Source organism: Eubalaena glacialis, chromosome 2 (genome assembly GCF_028564815.1).
Source record: "Eubalaena glacialis isolate mEubGla1 chromosome 2, mEubGla1.1.hap2.+ XY, whole genome shotgun sequence".
Taxonomy (NCBI): Eukaryota; Metazoa; Chordata; class Mammalia; order Artiodactyla; family Balaenidae; genus Eubalaena; species Eubalaena glacialis.
The window spans coordinates 132,156,693-132,175,952 of record NC_083717.1 but is presented as its reverse complement, the minus strand read 5'-3'; the positions used below and the strand labels follow the sequence as shown (position 1 = coordinate 132,175,952).

Here is a 19,260-nt window from a genome sequence, read left to right as displayed (position 1 = left end):
TAGAAAATGCAAACTCCGGGTGACAGAAGGCAGATCAGTGGTTGCTGGTGCACCAGAGTTGGGGCGGTGGAAGGGAGGGATTACAAAGGGGCAAGAGGCCCCTTCGTGATCAATATTTTGATTGTGCTTATGTTTTCATGGGTGTATGCAAATGTCCAACTTACCAAACTGTACAATTCGAAAATGTGCAGTTTATTGTATATCAAGTATACCTCAATAAAGCTGTTTAAAATTTGTGTAAAAAGAAACATTGTTTTAATCTGATTTTTAAAAATTATCCGTGAGTGTGAACATTTTTCACATTTTAGTTGAGTATAGACTTCTGTGATTTTTTCTTTTTTTAGTGTCCTTACTAACTTTTCTACCTGTACCTTAGCAATTTTCTCCTGGATTTGTGAACTCTACATATCAAGAAAATTAACGCTTAAAGTTATTCAGATTTCTTTTCCCTGTAATTTTTCTTTGTTACGGCATGCTTTTGGGAGAATTCATTTATTTGTGCAAGATAATTTTTACCAAGAGGATGTACTATAACCCTACAAGTCTCTATACTACAGTAAATTGTAAATCACTTTGCAAAACAAACAAAAATCCTTTAAACAAAACTCAAATTAAGGAAATGATGGGGTGTTACAACCAAAGCCTTCAGAATTAGCACCTAAAATATATTGCACATCTGCTTTGATGTTTTGGTGCTATGTTCTTAAGTTACTTCTTAATTTACATAGTAAACAGCAGAGACAGGCGGAGGACCTTTAAAAACAAAAACTACTCGGGGAGCTTGTCTAGGAGTCACTAGGCTTACAACAGCGCACGCAGGAATTATCTTCCCTGACTTTCTCGGACTCCTCTGCCTGCTTACACAGGAAACCAAAGGCGAGTAATGTCACGGGTGATCTCACGCTGGCATGACGTCAAGAACCCTTGACGTCAGAAGGCGGTTGCCACGGGGACCATTCGCCACCGACGGCAAAGTCGTGAAACCCCATCACCACGCTCAGTCTCCGCGTCGGCCTCTACAGAGTCTAAGCTGCTAAAGAATCTTTAACCTTAAGGGGGCCTCAGGGAGAGAGGAGTGGTGCTGCTGCCGCCGAGAGCCCCACCTCCGCGGCTCCGGGTCCTGGGTACCGGGCCCCGGCCTGTGGCGGCGAGCGGCGGCCGCGGCGGCGGCGAAGGCGGTCGACCCGCCCGGGTCTCCTTTGCTCCGTGCAGGGCTGGGAGAGGGGAGCCGCCATATTGGAGCCGGAGCCGAAGGTGCTTTGCAGCCGCCGCGCGAGGCGGGTGGAGGTGGCGGCCCTGGCCTGGATCTGGAAGGAGTCGGCCGCGCCGGGGCCCGCAAGGCTGGGGAGTGAATGAGCCGCTCACGCTAGTCTCCTGCCCGCCCATTCCCTCCACTTTCCGCCGCCGGGACCGGGCCGGGAGGGGGCCGGAGTCGGCCGTAGCGGAGGCAGGATGTTCTCCAAGAAGCCGCACGGAGACGTGAAGAAGTCTACCCAGAAGGTGCTGGACACCAAGAAGGACGCGCTGACCCGCCTCAAGCACCTGCGCATTGTCATCGGTGAGGGGCGAGGGGTGGTGGCGCCCGGAGGCCTGGGTTGTCCGGCCTTCCCTCTCCTGGGAGCCCCTGGGGACTGTCCCTCCGCCCTGGCTTGATGCGGGAGTAGAGGGCGAGGCGTCGCCTCTGCAGAGGCGCGGGAGGGCGGATAATTTGGGGAAGGGAACCCTTGGCAGTTGGCAAACACTAGTCACACTAACACGGGTTTTTCTCATTTTGAGTTAATAACCCGAACTCTTTTTTAAAAACTTATTACTCTAAAGACTTAGATTATTTTTAGACTTTTCGGGAGACTTGGTGTTGCGGATAATGGTGTTTATAGGATATGTTTGTCAGATGACTACCGCCATCCCCACCCAAGTGAAATGAAAAAAAAAAAAAATCTCTCAGACCATATAAGCCTTAATCTTTCAAATTTCTTGGCTAAGGAGAGCAAAGAGGAAGCAGTTATACCTCTTTGGGAAATGGGTGGTTCCCAAAAAGCTTGTGGGAAAGAGACCCGCCCTTGTTAATGCACCTTGTTCATAATTACTATCATTTAGAGGTGGAACTATTATTAATTATAGAAAACAAGGTAGTTTATAGCTTCCTTTGCTTTTCGAGAATTATATAGAATTCTATTTTTAATTAAAATTTTCTTACCGTCTGTTGCCCTCTGTTTTGCTGGCCGACCAGACTGCTCTTGAGTTGTGGATATGGTGTTAAAGGAATTTTTTGGACGCTTGGTCATTTCTCGGGCTGGTAAGGGCTGTAATAATACTTATGGAACAACTGGTCCAATACTTGGATCTTTTTAGATGAAATTTGAGGTGAAGAGGAAAGTTAGTTTGCCTTTGTTGATGCAGAGAGTTAATGGCAGAACTGAGTTTAGAACCCAGATGCTTGAATCCTAGTTCAGAGTTTATCATCTCAGGCTCTCTTCCTAAAGAATGTTCGTTTCGAAAAATGACGTTTATTCAGTGACATAAGTCTTTTATTTGAGGTGCATGTTTCCCTAGTATATGGTTTACTCATACCAACAGGATAACACCAATACCTAACATTTCTATGGTACTTTACTGTTTACAGAATGACTTCACATAAATTATAATTAATCCTCACAATAACTCTAGAGTTAGTTAAATTATTATCCTCCATTTTTTACAAATGAGAAAGCTGAAGTTCGGGAATGTTAAGTGGTCATCCAGCTACTAGGAGGCAGAGCCAGAACTGGAACCCAGATTTCATGTCTCCAGTTTGATTTTTACTCTTTCTATCTTGATGGCAGCAAATCTATATCACAAGTAAATTGTGTTTATTCCTGTGCAATAGTAAGAAAGCAGTTAAATCCAGTTTAGCAATGTAAAAAGATTTTTTCAAGAAAATATAAATCTTCTAAATATAGTTGAGATTGTCATCTTTTTATTTAAATTCTACTTGAGAGTTAAGCTGTTGAAGAAAAATTTGGCTAGGAGACTGAGACAGGGAAAGTTAATGTGTGGATGTAGGAGATTTATCACAGATAATGGCAGTTTGAAATTGAAGACTTAATGGAATTTGATACCTACTTGGGACAAACTGTAGGCTGGGTAATGGCAGAGCTATAAAGTTGAGTTCCAATAGAGTATTGACGTTTCCTAAATTAACTGCCACAGTTCTTTAGTTATGGAATGGTTAAGAAATGGTTCATATATACTTCTTTGGCATAGAAGTTTTTTTTCCACCCTGGAGACGTGGTCTAAATTAAGAGGTCATACATATCAGATATTTTGTAGTGCCTAGCTTTCTCAGTTTGAAAACAAAACAGTTTTTTTTACACAAAAAAACCCTTTGCTTTTTAGAAATTTATTTTATTTATTTTTAAATGGAGCATATACTGTACATAAACATTTAAAATATCCTTAAGAACCTTCAAATGGAGGACTTTGTGCTTTCAGACTCCCTGCCCCGTGAGTGGAGGAGGTCCATACAGAGAGATTACTGCACTCATTTTAGAACAGTAATTCTCAACCAGGGACAGTTTTGCTCCCCTGGGGACAGTGAGAATGTCTGGAGACACTTTCGGTTGTCACAATTGGAGAGAGGTGCTACTGGCATCTAGTGGGTAGCAGGTATGCTGCTAAACATCTTGAAACACACAGGATAATCCCTCACAACAATATTCTAGCTTCAGATGTCAATGGTGCTGAGGTAAACCTTGTCAAAATATAGAACAAAAACAGATGGACCTCCAAATCCTGCACTTGGTTCTAACATATTAATTAATTGAATAAAATATTCTGTATCTTTAAGTGGTTACAGTTACTTTGTTTGAAATATGATTAATGTGGTTCCTAAGAAAATGAGTGGGAGAGAGTAGAATGGCAAAGACTGAAAGGTGTCTTAGAGGTCTCCCATTTTGCAGATGGGAGAGCCACTTCAGATCCTTTTTGCAAGTTAAGTGCAGGTTTTACATAAAGTAAACACTGTGAGGTAACTAGTTTGCAGAATAATGGGGCATCGCCAGTTACCCAGGATTTTGATTTTTGTTTGGTCCCATCTAAACTGTATTTTTAACCTTTAAATCGAACTGCCATTCACTCAGGGTATTTATAGAATTCAGTGCATCCCAATATATGAGAACATAATTTAAACATCTGGTGTAAGCCTTTGTCCTGGCATGTGTTCCCACTAAAGGACAATTGCAGCTGAATTTATAGAACTTGGAGGATTTAGATTTAAATCTACTGTGTTTATTGATATTGCTGTGTGTTTGATTTTTAGGAACTGGAAGTTAGAATTATTAAAAAATAGAAATAAGGCCTTGTCTAGTTGCTAAAGTTTCATGTTGTCCTCTCCCCCTGCCCCCTTTGTTTTTCGGTTTTTTTTTTTACAATTAATGACCTTAAGAAAATGATAGTAAGTTAGCAGGTAACTTAGTATCTAACTAAGTGGCTAACATAATTCTTGGCATAAAGTGGATATTGACTAAATGTTATTGATAATTTTCTGGTATGGCAAGGTAACAGTTCAGTCTTCTCAACTTAAAAAAAAAGATAAGCGCTTATTTAGCTAATAAATATATTGATTATTGTTGGATCATTCTTTTTAGTAGCTTTATTGAGGTGTAATTGACAGAAAATAAATCACACATATTTAAAGCATATAATTGAATGCTTTTTCAAAAAGTGAAGTACAGGTGATGTACAATATTATATAAGTTACAGGTGTACAATACAGTGATTCACAATTTTTAAAGGTTATACTCCATTTATAGTTATAAAATATTGACTATATTCTCCATGTTGTACAATATATGCTTTTAGCTTATTTTATGCATAGTAGTTTGTACCTCTTAATCCCCTACCCCTATATTGCGCCTCCCCCCTTCCCTCTCCCCACTGGTGACTACTAGTTCTCTATATCTGTGAGTCTGCTTTTTTTGATATATTCACTGTTTTGTTGTATTTTTTAGATTCCACATATAAATGATATCATACAGTATTTGTCTTTCTCTGACTTATTTCACTTAGCGTAATACCCTCCAAGTCCACCCAGGTTGCTACAAATGGCAAAATTTCATTCTTTTTTATGGCTAAGTAGCATTCCATTGTGTTTATACACCATATCTTCTTTATCCATTCATCCATTGATGGACACTTAGGTTGTTTCCATGTCTTGGCAATTATAAATAATGCTGCTATGAACATTGGGGTAATTGAGTACATACATATACCTATACATATACATATTTTTGACATACATATACCTTGTGAAGCCATCATGACAATCAAGATAAGGAACATAGACAATCAAGAAAATAAATATATCTGTAACCTCCCAAAGTTTCCTTTTGCCCCTTTGTAATCCCTTCCTCTCATCCTTACTTGCCTGCCATCCTACCCCTTCCCTGGGCAACCACTGATCTGCTCTCCTCTGCATTAGTTTGTATTTTATATATATATGGAATTAACAGTATTTACTCTTTTTTGATTGGTTTTTCTACTCAGCATACTTTGAAATTCCTCTGTATTTGTTTTGTGGTGGCATATCTATAGTACTTTGCTCTTATTGCTGAGTAATATTTCATTGTATGGATATGCTATAATTTGATTATCCCATTCACATGTTGATGGACATGTGGGTTTTCAGTTTTGGACTATTCCATATAAAACTGCTGTGAGATGTACCTGTTATATAGACATATGCTTTCTTTTCTCTTGGAATAAATACTTAGGAATGGCATGGATGGATCCTATGGCAGTTGTGTGTTTCTTTTTAGAAGCTGATATACTGTTTTTTGTTTTTTTTTACCATTTTACATCCTTACAAGCAGTATGTGAGAGTTCTAGTTCCTCCACAAATGCACCAACACCACTTGGTATGGTATTTCTTTTTCTTGTCAGCCACTATAATAAGTTATGTAGTGGATATAATTAGTGTTTCCCTGATATCTAATAACATTGACCTTCTTTTCATGTGCTTAATTTGCCATTGTATAACTTCTTTGATGAAATCAAGTTCAAATCTTTCACCTATTTTTAAATTGAGTTGTTTGCTTTCTTATTTAGTTTTGAAAATTCTGTATATATTCTGGATACAAGTACTTTATCAGATACATGATTGGCAAAGATTTTTTTTTCCCCCAGTCTTTGGATGTCTTTTAATTCTCTTATTTTCTTAGAAGGAGTAGGAATTCTTAATTTTGATAAAGTCAATATGTCAAGTTTTTCTTTTATGGTTCATGCTTTTGGTGTTGTATCTGAAATCTTTGCCCAAAGTCAAGGTCACAAAAATTTTCTCCTGTGTTTTCTTCTAGAGTTTTAAAATTTTAGGATCTATATTTAGGTCTGTGATCCATCCTGAGTTAACTCTGCAAATATGGTTTGAGGTATGGATTGAAGTTTATTTTTTTGCATATGGATATCCAAATTTTCCAGCACCATTTGTTGAAAACGACTGCCCTTTCTCCACTGAATTGCCTTTGTACTTTTTCCAAAACTCAGTTGTCTATGTATGTATGGGTCTATTTTGGGACTCTGTTTTGTTCTGGTGATCTATTTGTTTGTGGTGATGCCTGTACCACAGTGGGTTTTTTTGTTGTTGTTACCATAACTTGATAATACATCTTGAAATTAGATGGTGTTGTCCCTCCAACTTTGTTCTTCTTTTTCAAAGGTTTGTGTTTTCTTGGAGCGGGGGGAGGGAGCTATGCCAGATCCTTTACCTTCCCATATGAGTTTTAAGATTAGCTTGTCAATTTCTTAAAAATAAATAAACAAACAAATTCTTGCTGGGGTTTTGATCGGGATTGTGATGAATTTGTAGGTCACTTTGGGAAAAATTGACAATATTGAATTCTCTGACTCATGAACAAGGTATGTTTCTTGATTTTATATAGGGCTTCTTTAATTTCTCTAGCAGCGTTTTATACTTTTTAATCTACAGGTCTTACACATCTTTTGTCACTTATCCCTAAATATTTTCTACTTTTGATACCGTTGTAAATGATATCTTCATAACCATTTTTTTAAAAAAATTATTTATTTTTGTCTGCGTTGGGTTTTCGTTGCTGCGCACGGGCTTTTCTCTAGTTGTGGTGAGTGGGGGCCACTCTTCGTTGCGGTACGTGGGCCTCTTATTGAGGTGGCCTCTCTTGTTGCCGAGCACGGGCTCTAGACGCATGGGCTCAGTAGTTGTGGCTTGCGGGCTCTAGAACTCAGGCTCAGTAGTTGTGGCACATGGGCTTAATTGCTCTGCGGCATGTGGGATCTTCCCAGACCAGGGATGGAACCCGTGTCCCCTGCACTGGCAGGCGGACTCTTAACCACTGCACCACCGGGGAAGCCCCTTCATGACTATTTCTGATTGCTAGTAAAAGGAAATGCAGTTGATTTTCGTATATTGAGCTTGTATCATGAAACCTTGCTAAACTCACTTATTAGTTCTATTAGTATTTTATAGATTTCATGGGATTTTTTTTTTTTTTTACGTACCTGATCTCATTGTCTGTGAATAAAGATGGTCTTGCTTCTTTTTAACCTGGATGCCTTTATATCTTTTTCTTGTCTTGAACTTATTGGAATCTCTAGCACAGTGTAGAATAGAAGTGGTGAGAGTGGACATCCTTGTCTTTTTCTTGATCTTAAGGGTAAAGTGATCAGTTTTTTACCATACAATATGATGTTAATTGTAGGTTTTTTATAGATGCCCTTTGTCATGTTGAGAAAGTTTTATTCTCTTTCTCGTTTGCTGAGAGTTTTCATCAAGGATAGATATTAGATATGGCAAATGCTTTTTCTGTTTCTATTGAGGTTAACAGGTTAAAAAAATTTTTTTCATTCTGTTAATGTGATAAATTATAGTCATGGATTTTCAAGTGTTAAATCAACTCTGCAGTCCTCTGCAAACCTAAGTTGATTGTGATATCTTGTCATTTTTATATATTGTTGGATTTGATACTCTAAAATGTTTGTAATTTTGTAATTATGTTTGTGAGGGATATTGGTCTATACTTTTCTTGTAATGTTTTTGCTTTTTTATAACAGGTAATGTTAGCCTCATAGTATTAATTGAGAAGCATTCCTTTCTTTTCAGTTTTCTGGAATTGTTCATGTAAAATTGGTATCATTTTTTTTCCTTAAATGTTTGTTTGAATTCACCAATGAAGCCATCTAGATATGGAGTTTTCTTTGCGGGAAGGTTTTTTTAACTATTTTAATAGATAGAGGGCTGTTCAGGTTATCTGTTTCTTCTTGAAAGAACATTGGTAGTTTGTATCTTTCAAGGGATTTTCCTATTTCATATAAGTTGTCAAATTTATAGGTATAAAGTTGTTCATAATGCTCCGTTATTGTCCTTTGATATCTATAGAATCTGTGATGATGTCACCCCTCTTATTCCTAATTTGTCTTTCTTTCCTGATGACTCTGGCTGGAGGCTTATCTCTTTTATTGATCTTCTAGAAGGACCAGTTTGTGGCTTCATTGATTTTTCTCTGTTTTTCTGTTTTTATTTCATTGATTTCTGCTTTGGTCTTTATTATTCCCTTTTTCTGCTTAGTTTTAGTTTAATTTGCTCTTTTTCTAGGTTCTTAAAGTGTAAACTGAGGTTATTGATTTGAGACCTTTTTTCTTTCTAATGTAGGCATTTGGTGATATAAATTTTCCCCTAAACAGCATCCCACAAATTATGGTATTTTGTATTTTCATTTACAGCTAGGTCCAAAATGCATTCTAACTTCCCTTTTGATTTCTTCTTTGATCCATGGGTTATTTACAAGTGTGTTTTTTAGCTTCAGATATTGGTGGATTATCCTGATATCTTTCTGTTATTGATTTCTAATTTGATTTCATTATAGTCAGAAAACATATGTTTTATGACTTGAATTCTTTAAAATTTATCGAAATTTGACAGTCAGGAATATGTTTTAACTTGATGGATGTTCCATATTCACTTGAAAACAGTATGTATTCTGCTGTTGGTGGGTTGAGTGTTTGAAAAATGTCAGTTAGGATAAGTTGTTTGATAGTATTGTTCAGGTCTCCTATATCCTTGCTGAATTTGTCTCCTTGTTTTTACAAATTATTGGGGGGGGGCTGAAATTTCTGACTGTAATTGGGGGTTTGTCTATTTCTTTTTGAGTTCTATCAGATTTTGCTTAATGTATTTTGAAGCTCTGTTATTAGGTGTCTAAACATTTAGGGTTATTATTTCCTCTTGATAAATTGAGTTCTTTAGCATTACAAAATGATATCTTTAACCTTGGTAATAGTCTTTGCTCTGGAATCTACTTTGATAGTAATATATAGACTTCTGCTTTCATTGACTAGTATGTATTTTCCTGTCTTTTTAATCTATTTGTTTCTTTATGTAAAGTGGATTTCTTGGTGGCAGTATATATTTGAGTCTTAATTTTTAATCTAATTTAAGAATCTCGGCCTTTGAATTGAGATGTTTGGATGACTTTTTTGTTCTTTGTCACTGTGCTGTTCATTACATCCCCAGAACTTATTTATCTTATAACTAAAAATTTATACCTTTTCACTCTCTTCGCCCATTTTCCCCACCCCTACCCCCTGCCTCAACCACCATTTTGTTCTCTGTTTCTATGAGTTTGCTGTCTTTAAATTTCACATATAAGTGAGATCATACAATATTTGTCTTTCTCTGTCTTATTTCACTTAGCATGATGCCCTCAAAGTCTACCTATGCTGTAGCAAATGACAGAATTTTCTTCTCTTTTTTTTGACTGAATAATATTCCTTTGTATAAACATACACATGTCCATACAAACGAATATATATCACATTTTCTTTATCCATTCATCTGTTGCCAGACACTTAGGTTGTTTCCATGTCTTGGCTGTTGTAAATAATGCTGCAGTGAACATGGGAGAGCAGATATCTCTTCAAAGTAGTGGTTTCGTTTCCTTTGGGTATATACCCAGAAGTGGAATTGCTGGATCATGTGGTAGTTCTATTGTTAATTTTTTAAAATAAATAATTAATTTATTTATTTATTTATTTTTGGCTGTGTTGGGTCTTTGTTGCTGCACGTGGGCTTTCTCTAGTTGTGGCGAGTGGGGGCTACTCTTCGTTGTGGTGCATGGGCTTCTCATTGCGGTGGCTTCTCGTTGCAGAGCACAGGCTCTAGGCATGTGGGCTTCAGTAGTTGTGGTGCGTGGGCTCACTAGTTGTGGCTTGTGGGCTCTAGAGCGCAGACTCAGTAGTTGTGTCGTGTGGGCTTAGTTGCTCCGTGGCATGTGGGATCTTCATGGACCAGGGATTGAACCTGTGTCCCCTGCATTGGCAGGCAGATTCTTAACCACTGCGCCACAAGGGAAGTCCCCTGTTTTTTTTAAACAATTTTTTTTTTTTTTAAATTTTTTGGCCATGCCGCCTGACGTGGGATCTTAGTTCCCCGACCAGGGATCGAACCCATGCCCCCTGCAGTGGAAGCGCGGAGTCTTAACCACTGGACCGCCAGGAAAGTCTCTCTATTGTTAACTTTTTGAGGAACCTTTATGCTATTTTTCATAGTGACTGCAGAAATTTACATTTCCACACAACTGATTTTTGTATGTTGATTTTGTATTGTGTAATTGTACTGAATTCATTTATTAGTTCTGATAGTTTTCTAGTGGAGTCTTTAGGGTTTTCTATGTTATAAGATCATGTCATCTGCAAATAGAAACAGGTATACTTCGTCCTTTCAGATTTGGGTGGCTTTTATTTTTTCTTCTTGTCTCTTCTTGCCGAATTGCTCTGGCTAGGACTTCCAATACTGTGTTGAATAGGAGTGATGAAAGTGGGCATCTTGCTCTTTCAGCTTTTCACCATTGAATATGATGTTAGCTGTAGGCTTGTCATATATGACCTTTATTATGTGGCAGTACATTCTCTCTATACCCAGTTTGTTGAGAGTATTTATTATGAATGTGATGTTGAGTTTTTTTAAAATGCTTTTTCTGTATCTGTTGAGATGATCATATGACTTTTAACCTTCATTTTGTTAATCTGTGAATCACATTGGTTAATTTGTGATGTTTGAACCATTCTCGCATGCCTGGAATAAATCCCGCTTAATCATGGTTGTGATCCTTTTAATATATTATTGCGTTTGGTTTGCCAATGTTTTGTTGAGGATCTATGTTTTTCAGGTATGTTGGCCTGTAATGTTCTTTTCTTTTTTTTTCTTTCTTTGTAGTGATTTTGTCTGGTTATGTTATCAGGGTAATGCTAGCTTTGCAAAATGAGTTTGGAAGTATTCCCTCTGTTTCCATTATATGGAAAAGAGTTTGAGAAGGATTGGTATGAATTCTTTAAATGTTTGGCAGAATTCACCAGTGAAGCCATCTGGTTCTGGACATTTCTTTGTTAGGAGGTTTTGGATTACTGATTTAGTCTCGTTACTTGTAATTGTTCTTTTCAGATTCAGACCAATAACTTGCCATTTAGATCTGGATGACATACATTTAAAGTTATTATTGATTTGTTTGAGTTTGATTTAAGTTTGTGTCTGTTATCTTGCTGTTTTCTATTTGGCTTATCTTTCTTAGTCTTCTTTTTTCCCTTTTTTTATATTAGTTGAATAAATTTATGATTTTTAAAAAATTTCTTTGTCTTATTAGCTATAATCTTTTATTATTTTAGTTGTTGCCGTATGATTTATAGTATGATTTATATATCTTCAACTTCCCAGAGTCTACTTACTATTAAGTGATATTCTACCACTTCTCATGTTGTGTAAGAACTTTACAGAGTGTACTTTCATTTCTCTTCCCAGCCTTTATACTTTTCTGATCATACATTTACTTATATTGATACACGTTGTAAACCCTATAATAGTTTGTTTTGTCTAAGCAAGCAGTTATCTTTTAGATACTTTTAAATAATGAGGAAAAAGATATATATTTACCCATGTGGTACCATTTCCAGCGCTCTTCATTCCTTTGCAGAGATAGATATTTCCAGCCAGCCAACATCATTTTGTTTTTGTTGGAAGGATTTCCTTTAACATTTCTTTTGTAATGATGGTCTGCTGGTGATGGATTCGTTATGCTTTTGTTTTTGTTAAAAAGTCTTTATTTTTCCTTCTTTTTTGAAAGATGTTTTGCTATTATTAGAATTCTTGTTGATGGCTTTTTTCCTTTGTCCTTTAAAGATTTTACTCCACTGTCTTTTTGCTTGCATTGTTTCTGATAAGAAGTCTGCTGTCATCTTCCCCCCCCCCCCCCCCCCCAAAGAGGAAGAAAGCAAATTTGTTGTTGTTGGTAGAAGGGCATGAAGGGAAGGGCTCTTCACCCTTCCCAACATCTTGCATGGATGGGAGGTTGGGGGCAACAGAAAAGGCAGTAAATGGGGGTGCAGGCCCCAGTCTGTACAATATAGAAGAATCTGATATAGATACTTTGTATAAAAGCCACTTGTCCTCATTTGTGTCCTCTTGCTGGCTGGCCAGGCTGGGGGGCTCTGGGGGACAAAGAAGCTGGGTGGTGGGCCAGGACTCAGGGACACCCCATGGTCCCCATCCTCTGGCTGTCCCCTTGTGGGGTCACTTTGGATCCTTGGTGAGGGCGTAGCAGAGCTCCAGTGGTCGGGACACTTTCCAGAACTTCTCATTCACGAGCTCCAGGGTCAGCAAGCCATTCAGTGTCGTGAAAGCTCCACCCCGGGGGGCGATGTAGATGGTATACTGCTTTTCACTGACACCCTCTAGACTGGGCAAGGCAGGCTCCTCAGGGCCATCACCTCCTCCGGCACCCCCACCCTCCCCGCCTCCCCCATCAGGTCCTCCGGCGTCAGAGGCACCCCCTCCAGGCCCTCCTGGCTCCCCTGCCTCTTGCTGCTGCCTCTGTTCGAGGGCAGTGCGCAGGGCCAAGTACTTGGAGAGATGGTCCACTGTGGCATTCCCAGTTGTCTTCACATACCTAGTCTGGCAGTATTCTCCCTTCTCTACGAGCAGGGGGTGGGGCCAGAACACGAGCTCAATTTCTCCACCTGGCTCTGGGGGACTGGGAGCCCCGGGAGGGCTTGGGGGGGGCAGGGTTCCCCCTCCCAGCGTCCCTCCCCGGTCACCAGAGTGTTCAGAACCGGCACCCGCACCCACCCCACCAGTGCCACCTCCCCCTGTCCCTACACTGCTCCCCCGGCGCCCCCTCTACGGGGTCGCTTGGGAGCAGGGCCTGGGGCAGAGTCAGGGGCGGAGTCTGAGCTCACGTCCTCTCCATTCCCCTCTCCCTCCCCCGGCTCTCCTTCCCCCCAACTCATCGTTGTGGTCTGATCTGACCCAGGCATCGGCCGTCTCACACGCTGGGCCCTGTGCATGGCCTGCATGCGCAGCCCCTCCTCAGTGATGGAGCTCAGCTCCTGCTGGTTGTGCAGGCGGCTGAGGTGGATGAGCACCCTGTCTTGGTGGGCCTCATATTCCTCCCGGCTGGGGTAGATCTTAGAGATCAGAGCATCGAAGTTGGGGTCTGGCCGCAGAGACCGCTTGGATACCAGCTTCTTTCGGCAGGTAGGGCACTCCTTGTTCCCGCTGCGCAGGGCCGTGACAGTGCAATCAGAGCAGAATCGGTGGAGGCACTCCTTGGTTGTCATCGTATTCTTCAGCATGTCCAGGCAGATGGGGCACATGACCTCTGAATGCAGCGACCGAGGGGAAACTGCAATCTTCTGTGCCATCCATGATGGCTTCCTGGAGGTGTCGATGAGTGGAAAGGCGGTGGGTGGGTTGGGGGGAAAGGGGTTTTAGAAACAAGTGGTCCATGAAATTGGAGTCTTGAGAAATACAGTGAGATGTCAGAATCTGGGTACCTCACGTTGGCCACTTGAGGAAATTGGGAATTCTTAGAGTAGGAGCTTTGGAATAGGAGGATCTGAGGTTTGGTGATAGGCCTGGGGATGGGCATGGCACAGATTTTCCATCTGTGGAACACTTACTTGGTCAACAGAATTTCTTACAGTGCAGTCCTGGTACTACCTATATAAGAATCCCCTAGGATGCATGTTAAAAATGCAGATTCTAGGGTCCCATCCCATTACTGTATCACAATGTTACAGGTAGGGGCCAGCGGGAATTCCATTTTTAATAAACTCCGAAGGTGAGTCTTACATGCACTGACCTATCATGCGGAACTGAGGAACGGGGAAGGTAATTTCAGCCTGTTTACTGTCTTTCAAATGAAGATAGTAATATTTGCTCTACCTCTCTGGCACGTCTGAGGGGTCCAGTGGAGCTCATACAGACTCAGTTCCCACGTTTTGCTGGCATTCTGGGCATTCGCCAGCGTCGTCATGGTGACCGGGCATAGACCCCCACGAGGGCTCCACCGCCGGGGAGGAGGAGAGGTAGGCAGCCTCCAGCCGTCTGCGCTTCCGCTGCCGCAGCGCCTCTCCCGGGGCCCGGGCTCCCCGGCCGAGTTCGCTCGGTCCGCAGCCGCTGCTCAGACAGCAGCTCCTGCCGCTGCTGCCGCCGCCGCCATGGCCCGGGCGCTGGGGCCCTGGGCCCTGTCATCTTTATCTTACTCTGTATATATATATATATTTTTTTTTTTTTTTCTTTTTTTCTGGCTGCTTTTAAGATTTTCTCTTTATCACTGGTTTTGAGCAATTTGATTATGATGTGCCATGGTGCAGTTTTCTCAATATTTCTTGCCATGGGGTTCCTCAAGATTCTTAGATTTGTGGGTTTAGAGTTTTCATAAAGTTTGGAAAATTTTTGGCCATTTTCTGCCAGTTATTTCTCCCCTCCGTACTTTTATTTATTCTTTTATTTATTTCATTTATTAGTATATTAAAAAGTATTAATATCAGGTTCATATATTAGGAAGTATTATTAGTATATTGGAGGGACTCATAGCTTTCTGAAAAGAACTGATATTCTTTTCATTTTTTTAGATTCTTCTGTGTTTTATCTTGAGTAGTTCCTGTTTCTACTCTTCAAATTCACTAGTCTCTTCTGCTACATGCAATCTGCCATTAATCACACTAGTTTATTTTTCATCTTAGATGTAGTTTTAATCTAGTTCATTTTGTGTGTGTGTGTATAAAATTATATTCTCTGTATATCTTCTTAGCTTCTTGAACATATGGAATACAAGTAAAATAACTTAATATCCTCTCTGCTCATTCTAACATCTCTATCTATTCTGGGTCAGTTTCCATCAGTTGATTATTCTTCTCATCCTGGGTTGTTTTCTTGCTTCTTTGTATGCTGAGTAATCTTTGGATGTCTCATATTTGAATTTTACCTTCTTAGCTTCTGGATATTTTTGTATTCCTATAAATTCTTGAGCTTTTTACTGGGATGCAGTTAAATTACTTGAAAACAGTTTGGTCATTTCAGGTCTTGCTTTTAGGGTTTGTTGAGTGGATCCATCTAGGGATAATTATTACCTACTGTGAGGCAATACCTTCCTGAGTATTCTATTCAGTGCCCACAGGTATGAGGGATTTTTTGTAGCCCCGCTCTTGGGAACAGGCACTGTTCCCCAGCTTATGTGAGCATCTGGTACTGTTCTCTCATATTCTCTCACATAGTACTTTTTCCTGTCTTGGGAAGTTTCCTTGCAAGTATTTATGATCATACTGAAAGAGAACCCTCTCCAGTCTTCGAGGATCTCACTGTGTACAGCTCTCTCCTCTTTGGTGCTCTGTCCTGTGGACTCTAATTACCTTGGTTTCCTTGCACTATCAGCTCATTTTCTCAACTCATGGATTCCACTGACTCTGCCTGGATTCCCTTTCCTCTCACCATGGGCTGGAAACTCTTAAGACGTTAAACTGGAGTAGCTGAAGGTGTACCTCGTTTGTTTGCCATATGTCAGGAATGACTTTCCTTATCTGATGTTCGTATCTGCTTGAAACAGACAAACAAAAGAACAGAAAAACCCCTGAGACATAAACAACAATTTTCAAGACACTGGACATCAGATGCTGATAATAAGAGGTTCTCTTAAATGAATGAGACTGAAAATTGGCTTCATACAAAGCAACTTGGCCCCCATTTTTTTACTTTTTTACATTCAGAGAAGAAATTTATGATCAATTAATTATTGATTATATCTGTGAAAAATATCTAATTGTTCTCCAATCTGAATATATTAATGTTTTCAGAAAGAAAATCAGATTAAAATATCTTAGAAAAATAAAAAACAGTGTTCATTAGGTATAAAAAGTAATATATAAAAGAAACAAGTACTGTTTATGTTCATTAAGTAAATAACTTGAAAGTGGTATAGATTAATTTGGAACGGATATGCCTGGAAATCTGAAAATGTGTAGGAGTCATTGTGAACTGTAAACTGCCTATAAGAATAAACTAACTTGATATTTGAATATGTTCTTAGGATTTGATGTGCAAAGTTAGCAAGTTATCCTATATACATGTCATTAGACTCTTTATATTCTTTAATTTGTATAAACTCTTTATATTCTTTAATTTGACTTACTGATTTAAAAAATTAATTTGACTTCATTGAAATGTTTTCTTTGTATATTTATGAAGAAGTGATTTACTGAGCAGATTATTTACATAAACAATATTGCTGATTAATTTGCTTAGTAAAACAAACTGTTTCAAAATATTGTAAGCCATTTTTGCATTAACATTTCTTTCATTAAGGATTTTATTGCATCCAAAGAATTTTACATGGCTTATAGGACTGAATAAAATGTGGAATAGAACAATTAGTGATAAAACAAACAATCGAAGAGCCATTACTTAAAGGTAACATTATCAGGTTCCAGAGATGAGCTGATTATAGCTATAAGGCATTGAATTTGGTTCTTAGATTTCCTGGCAGCCAAAGTGAAAAGAGAAACATGTTGGGTTACAAGTTTTCAGTGTCCTAGAAAATTCTGAAAGCATACTTTTTTCTTTCTTTCTTTTTTTTTTTTAGTTGAAACATTGTTTTTTCTGGATTCTAAATTCAATCACAATTTGTATATATATGTATGTTCATATATTATTTAATGTGTCTTCTTTTAGAAGGATCATGCAGTAGAAATAGATTTTGGAGAAAATAGAAAAATAGGTGATTAGTATTTTTGTTAGATCTATTCTTTCTAAGATCAAATGTCTACGCAATCTAAATTGTTTTCATTCTTTCTTTTTTTTCTATTTGTGTAAATGGCACCACCATCTTCTAGGTTACTAAGACATGAAACTTTCATCTTTGACAATGTGGTAGAAAAAAATAATAAATTTATCTTAGTCACATTATCTTCTTCAACCTCTTGTTACCCCTCTCTGGTATTTTACATTTCAGTAATATTGAATGAGACATCACTTTCTGTGGTGCCTGTGCTTTTGCTAATGTTATTTACTGTACCGTCATTAATAACCCATTTCTTTTAACCTTCTTATTAAGAAAGAAAGAATAAGAGGGAGGAAGGAAGGAGGAAGAAAGAATGAAGCATCAACAACAAAATAATAATCCCACTTATTGGATTTCAAAACTGCAGTCTGGAGTGATAACTACTATAGAAAGGAAGTAGACTTTGTATGAACTCTAAATTGAAAACTTAACATGGTTTGGATGTGTGCATTAATCCATTTTTAGAAAATACCACTACCCATTTATTATGGACCAACCATGAGTTAGCTATACTTCACGTAAGAGCAGTATTACATGAATGTGAGTGGTAATAAGAATTCTATTCTAGGAAGCCCGCTGGTGCAATGAGAAAGTAGATCAGGTGCTACTAAGAAGGCACCTAATAGTATATTATGTAAGATGGCAATTGTATTAAAGAAAAAGCAGGGGAAGAAAATCATACTTATAACTGAAAGCCTTTACTCTTCCTTCAGTCTCAGGGGAAAATCTGTAGAACTTTGGTGAAGTCTTCTCTATCATCTGGTAGGCATAGGGACTTTTCTTACTTCTAGTAATTTGGTTATTTATTACAGTGTAATTACTTATTTGCATGCCTGTATCTTACAGCCTTCCGGAGAGTAGAAGTGTGTCTCTTCAACTTCATATCCCTAGACTCAGCATAGTGCCTGGCATATGAAAGGTGCTTAGTAAATATTATGTAGTTCATGAATGAATATATTAGGTATGAGGAGAGCAAAGTTGCTCTTCTGTGAGTAACTTCCTTTCAATTAAGAATGGTAGAAAAAACGTTTAAAGTCAGTATTCTGATCAGAAAGAATCCTTGGGTTACCTGAAGGACCTGTGCAAAAAAACTGGCTCAGAATCTAAAATCTGTCCTATGTGAAACAGAAAAATAAAGAAAAACAAAAAAATAGGACGTTACATGAAAAATGTTTATGGCATTATGGCAGAGGTTATGAGATAATCTTCATCATTACTGAAAGAAATCTTCATGACCCTTATATAAAATCTAATTTTTTAAAAACTTATGTCTAGTGAGCACAACAACATGTCATCTTTGAAGTGTATACCACCCACTCCCCCCCGATCTAACAGAATAAACTGACTTGTAGACAGACACAGAGGAGAAGGAGATGTGGAGATGGAACAGAATACTGAGTTTGTGGCTCTAATGTGTCACAGCAGCCACAGGAGGCTAATATAAATCTGTTAGTGTTTTGGCCTTTTGCTTTTCCATATGAATTTGAGAATCAGCTTGTTAAATTCTGTGAATAATATTGTTAGTATTTTTAAAATTGTATTGCCTTGAATCCATAGGTTTAATTTAAAGGCGATTGACGTCTGTAGTATGTCTACAGTTGACCCTAGAACGGCATGGGTGTTAGGGGCACCAACCCTCCACACAGTTGAAAATCAACATGTAACTTATAGTCGGCCTTCCATATCCCTGCTTCTGCAGCCACAGATTCAACCAACTGTAGATTGTGTAGTGCTGTAGTATTTACTATTGAAAAAAATTCATGTATAAGTGGATTCGTGCAGTTCAAACCTGTCTTGTTCAAGGGTCAGCTGTATTCTTCCTATCCCAAGCAGTCTCCATTTATTTAATTAGGCTTTCCTTAAAGGTTGTAAATAAAAAAATTTATATTTTTCTCTAAGAAAGATTTGCACATCTTTTTTATGGTCAAGAATAGGTACATTTAGGGACTTCCCTGGTGGTCCAGTGGTTAAGACTGTGCTTCCAATGCAGGGGAACGCAGGTTCGATCCCTGGTCAGGGAACTAGGATCCCGCATGCTGTGCAGTGCGGCCCAAAAAAAAAAACCAAAAAAAGAATAGGTACATTTAAAAAGGATGTTAAATTTAAAAGGGATGACTTCTGTTTGCTGCAGAAGGAGCACATGTGA

The 19,260-nt window shown here is 38.8% G+C and overlaps 2 protein-coding genes across 7 annotated transcripts in view; one reads left to right on the top strand and one right to left on the bottom strand.

Moving 5' to 3' along the window:
- Positions 1 to 989: 989 nt before the first annotated feature.
- The window catches only part of RALGAPA1 (Ral GTPase activating protein catalytic subunit alpha 1), a 218,035-nt gene continuing 199,764 nt past the window's right edge, over positions 990 to 19,260 (top strand). For all 6 annotated transcript variants that reach the window (XM_061180792.1, XM_061180786.1, XM_061180793.1 and 3 more), the window contains exon 1: positions 990 to 1,558. In XM_061180792.1, coding sequence (XP_061036775.1) covers positions 1,453 to 1,558 — 106 coding nt within the window. In that variant the 5' untranslated portion in view covers positions 990 to 1,452. The remainder of the gene's footprint in view (positions 1,559 to 19,260) is intronic.
- Positions 12,569 to 14,404, bottom strand: LOC133085418 (E3 ubiquitin-protein ligase RING1-like). The gene is given in 4 exon segments (XM_061182455.1): positions 12,569 to 13,158; positions 13,161 to 13,686; positions 13,688 to 13,707; positions 14,231 to 14,404. Coding segments are annotated over 4 exon segments (1,218 nt in total). The 5' UTR covers positions 14,313 to 14,404.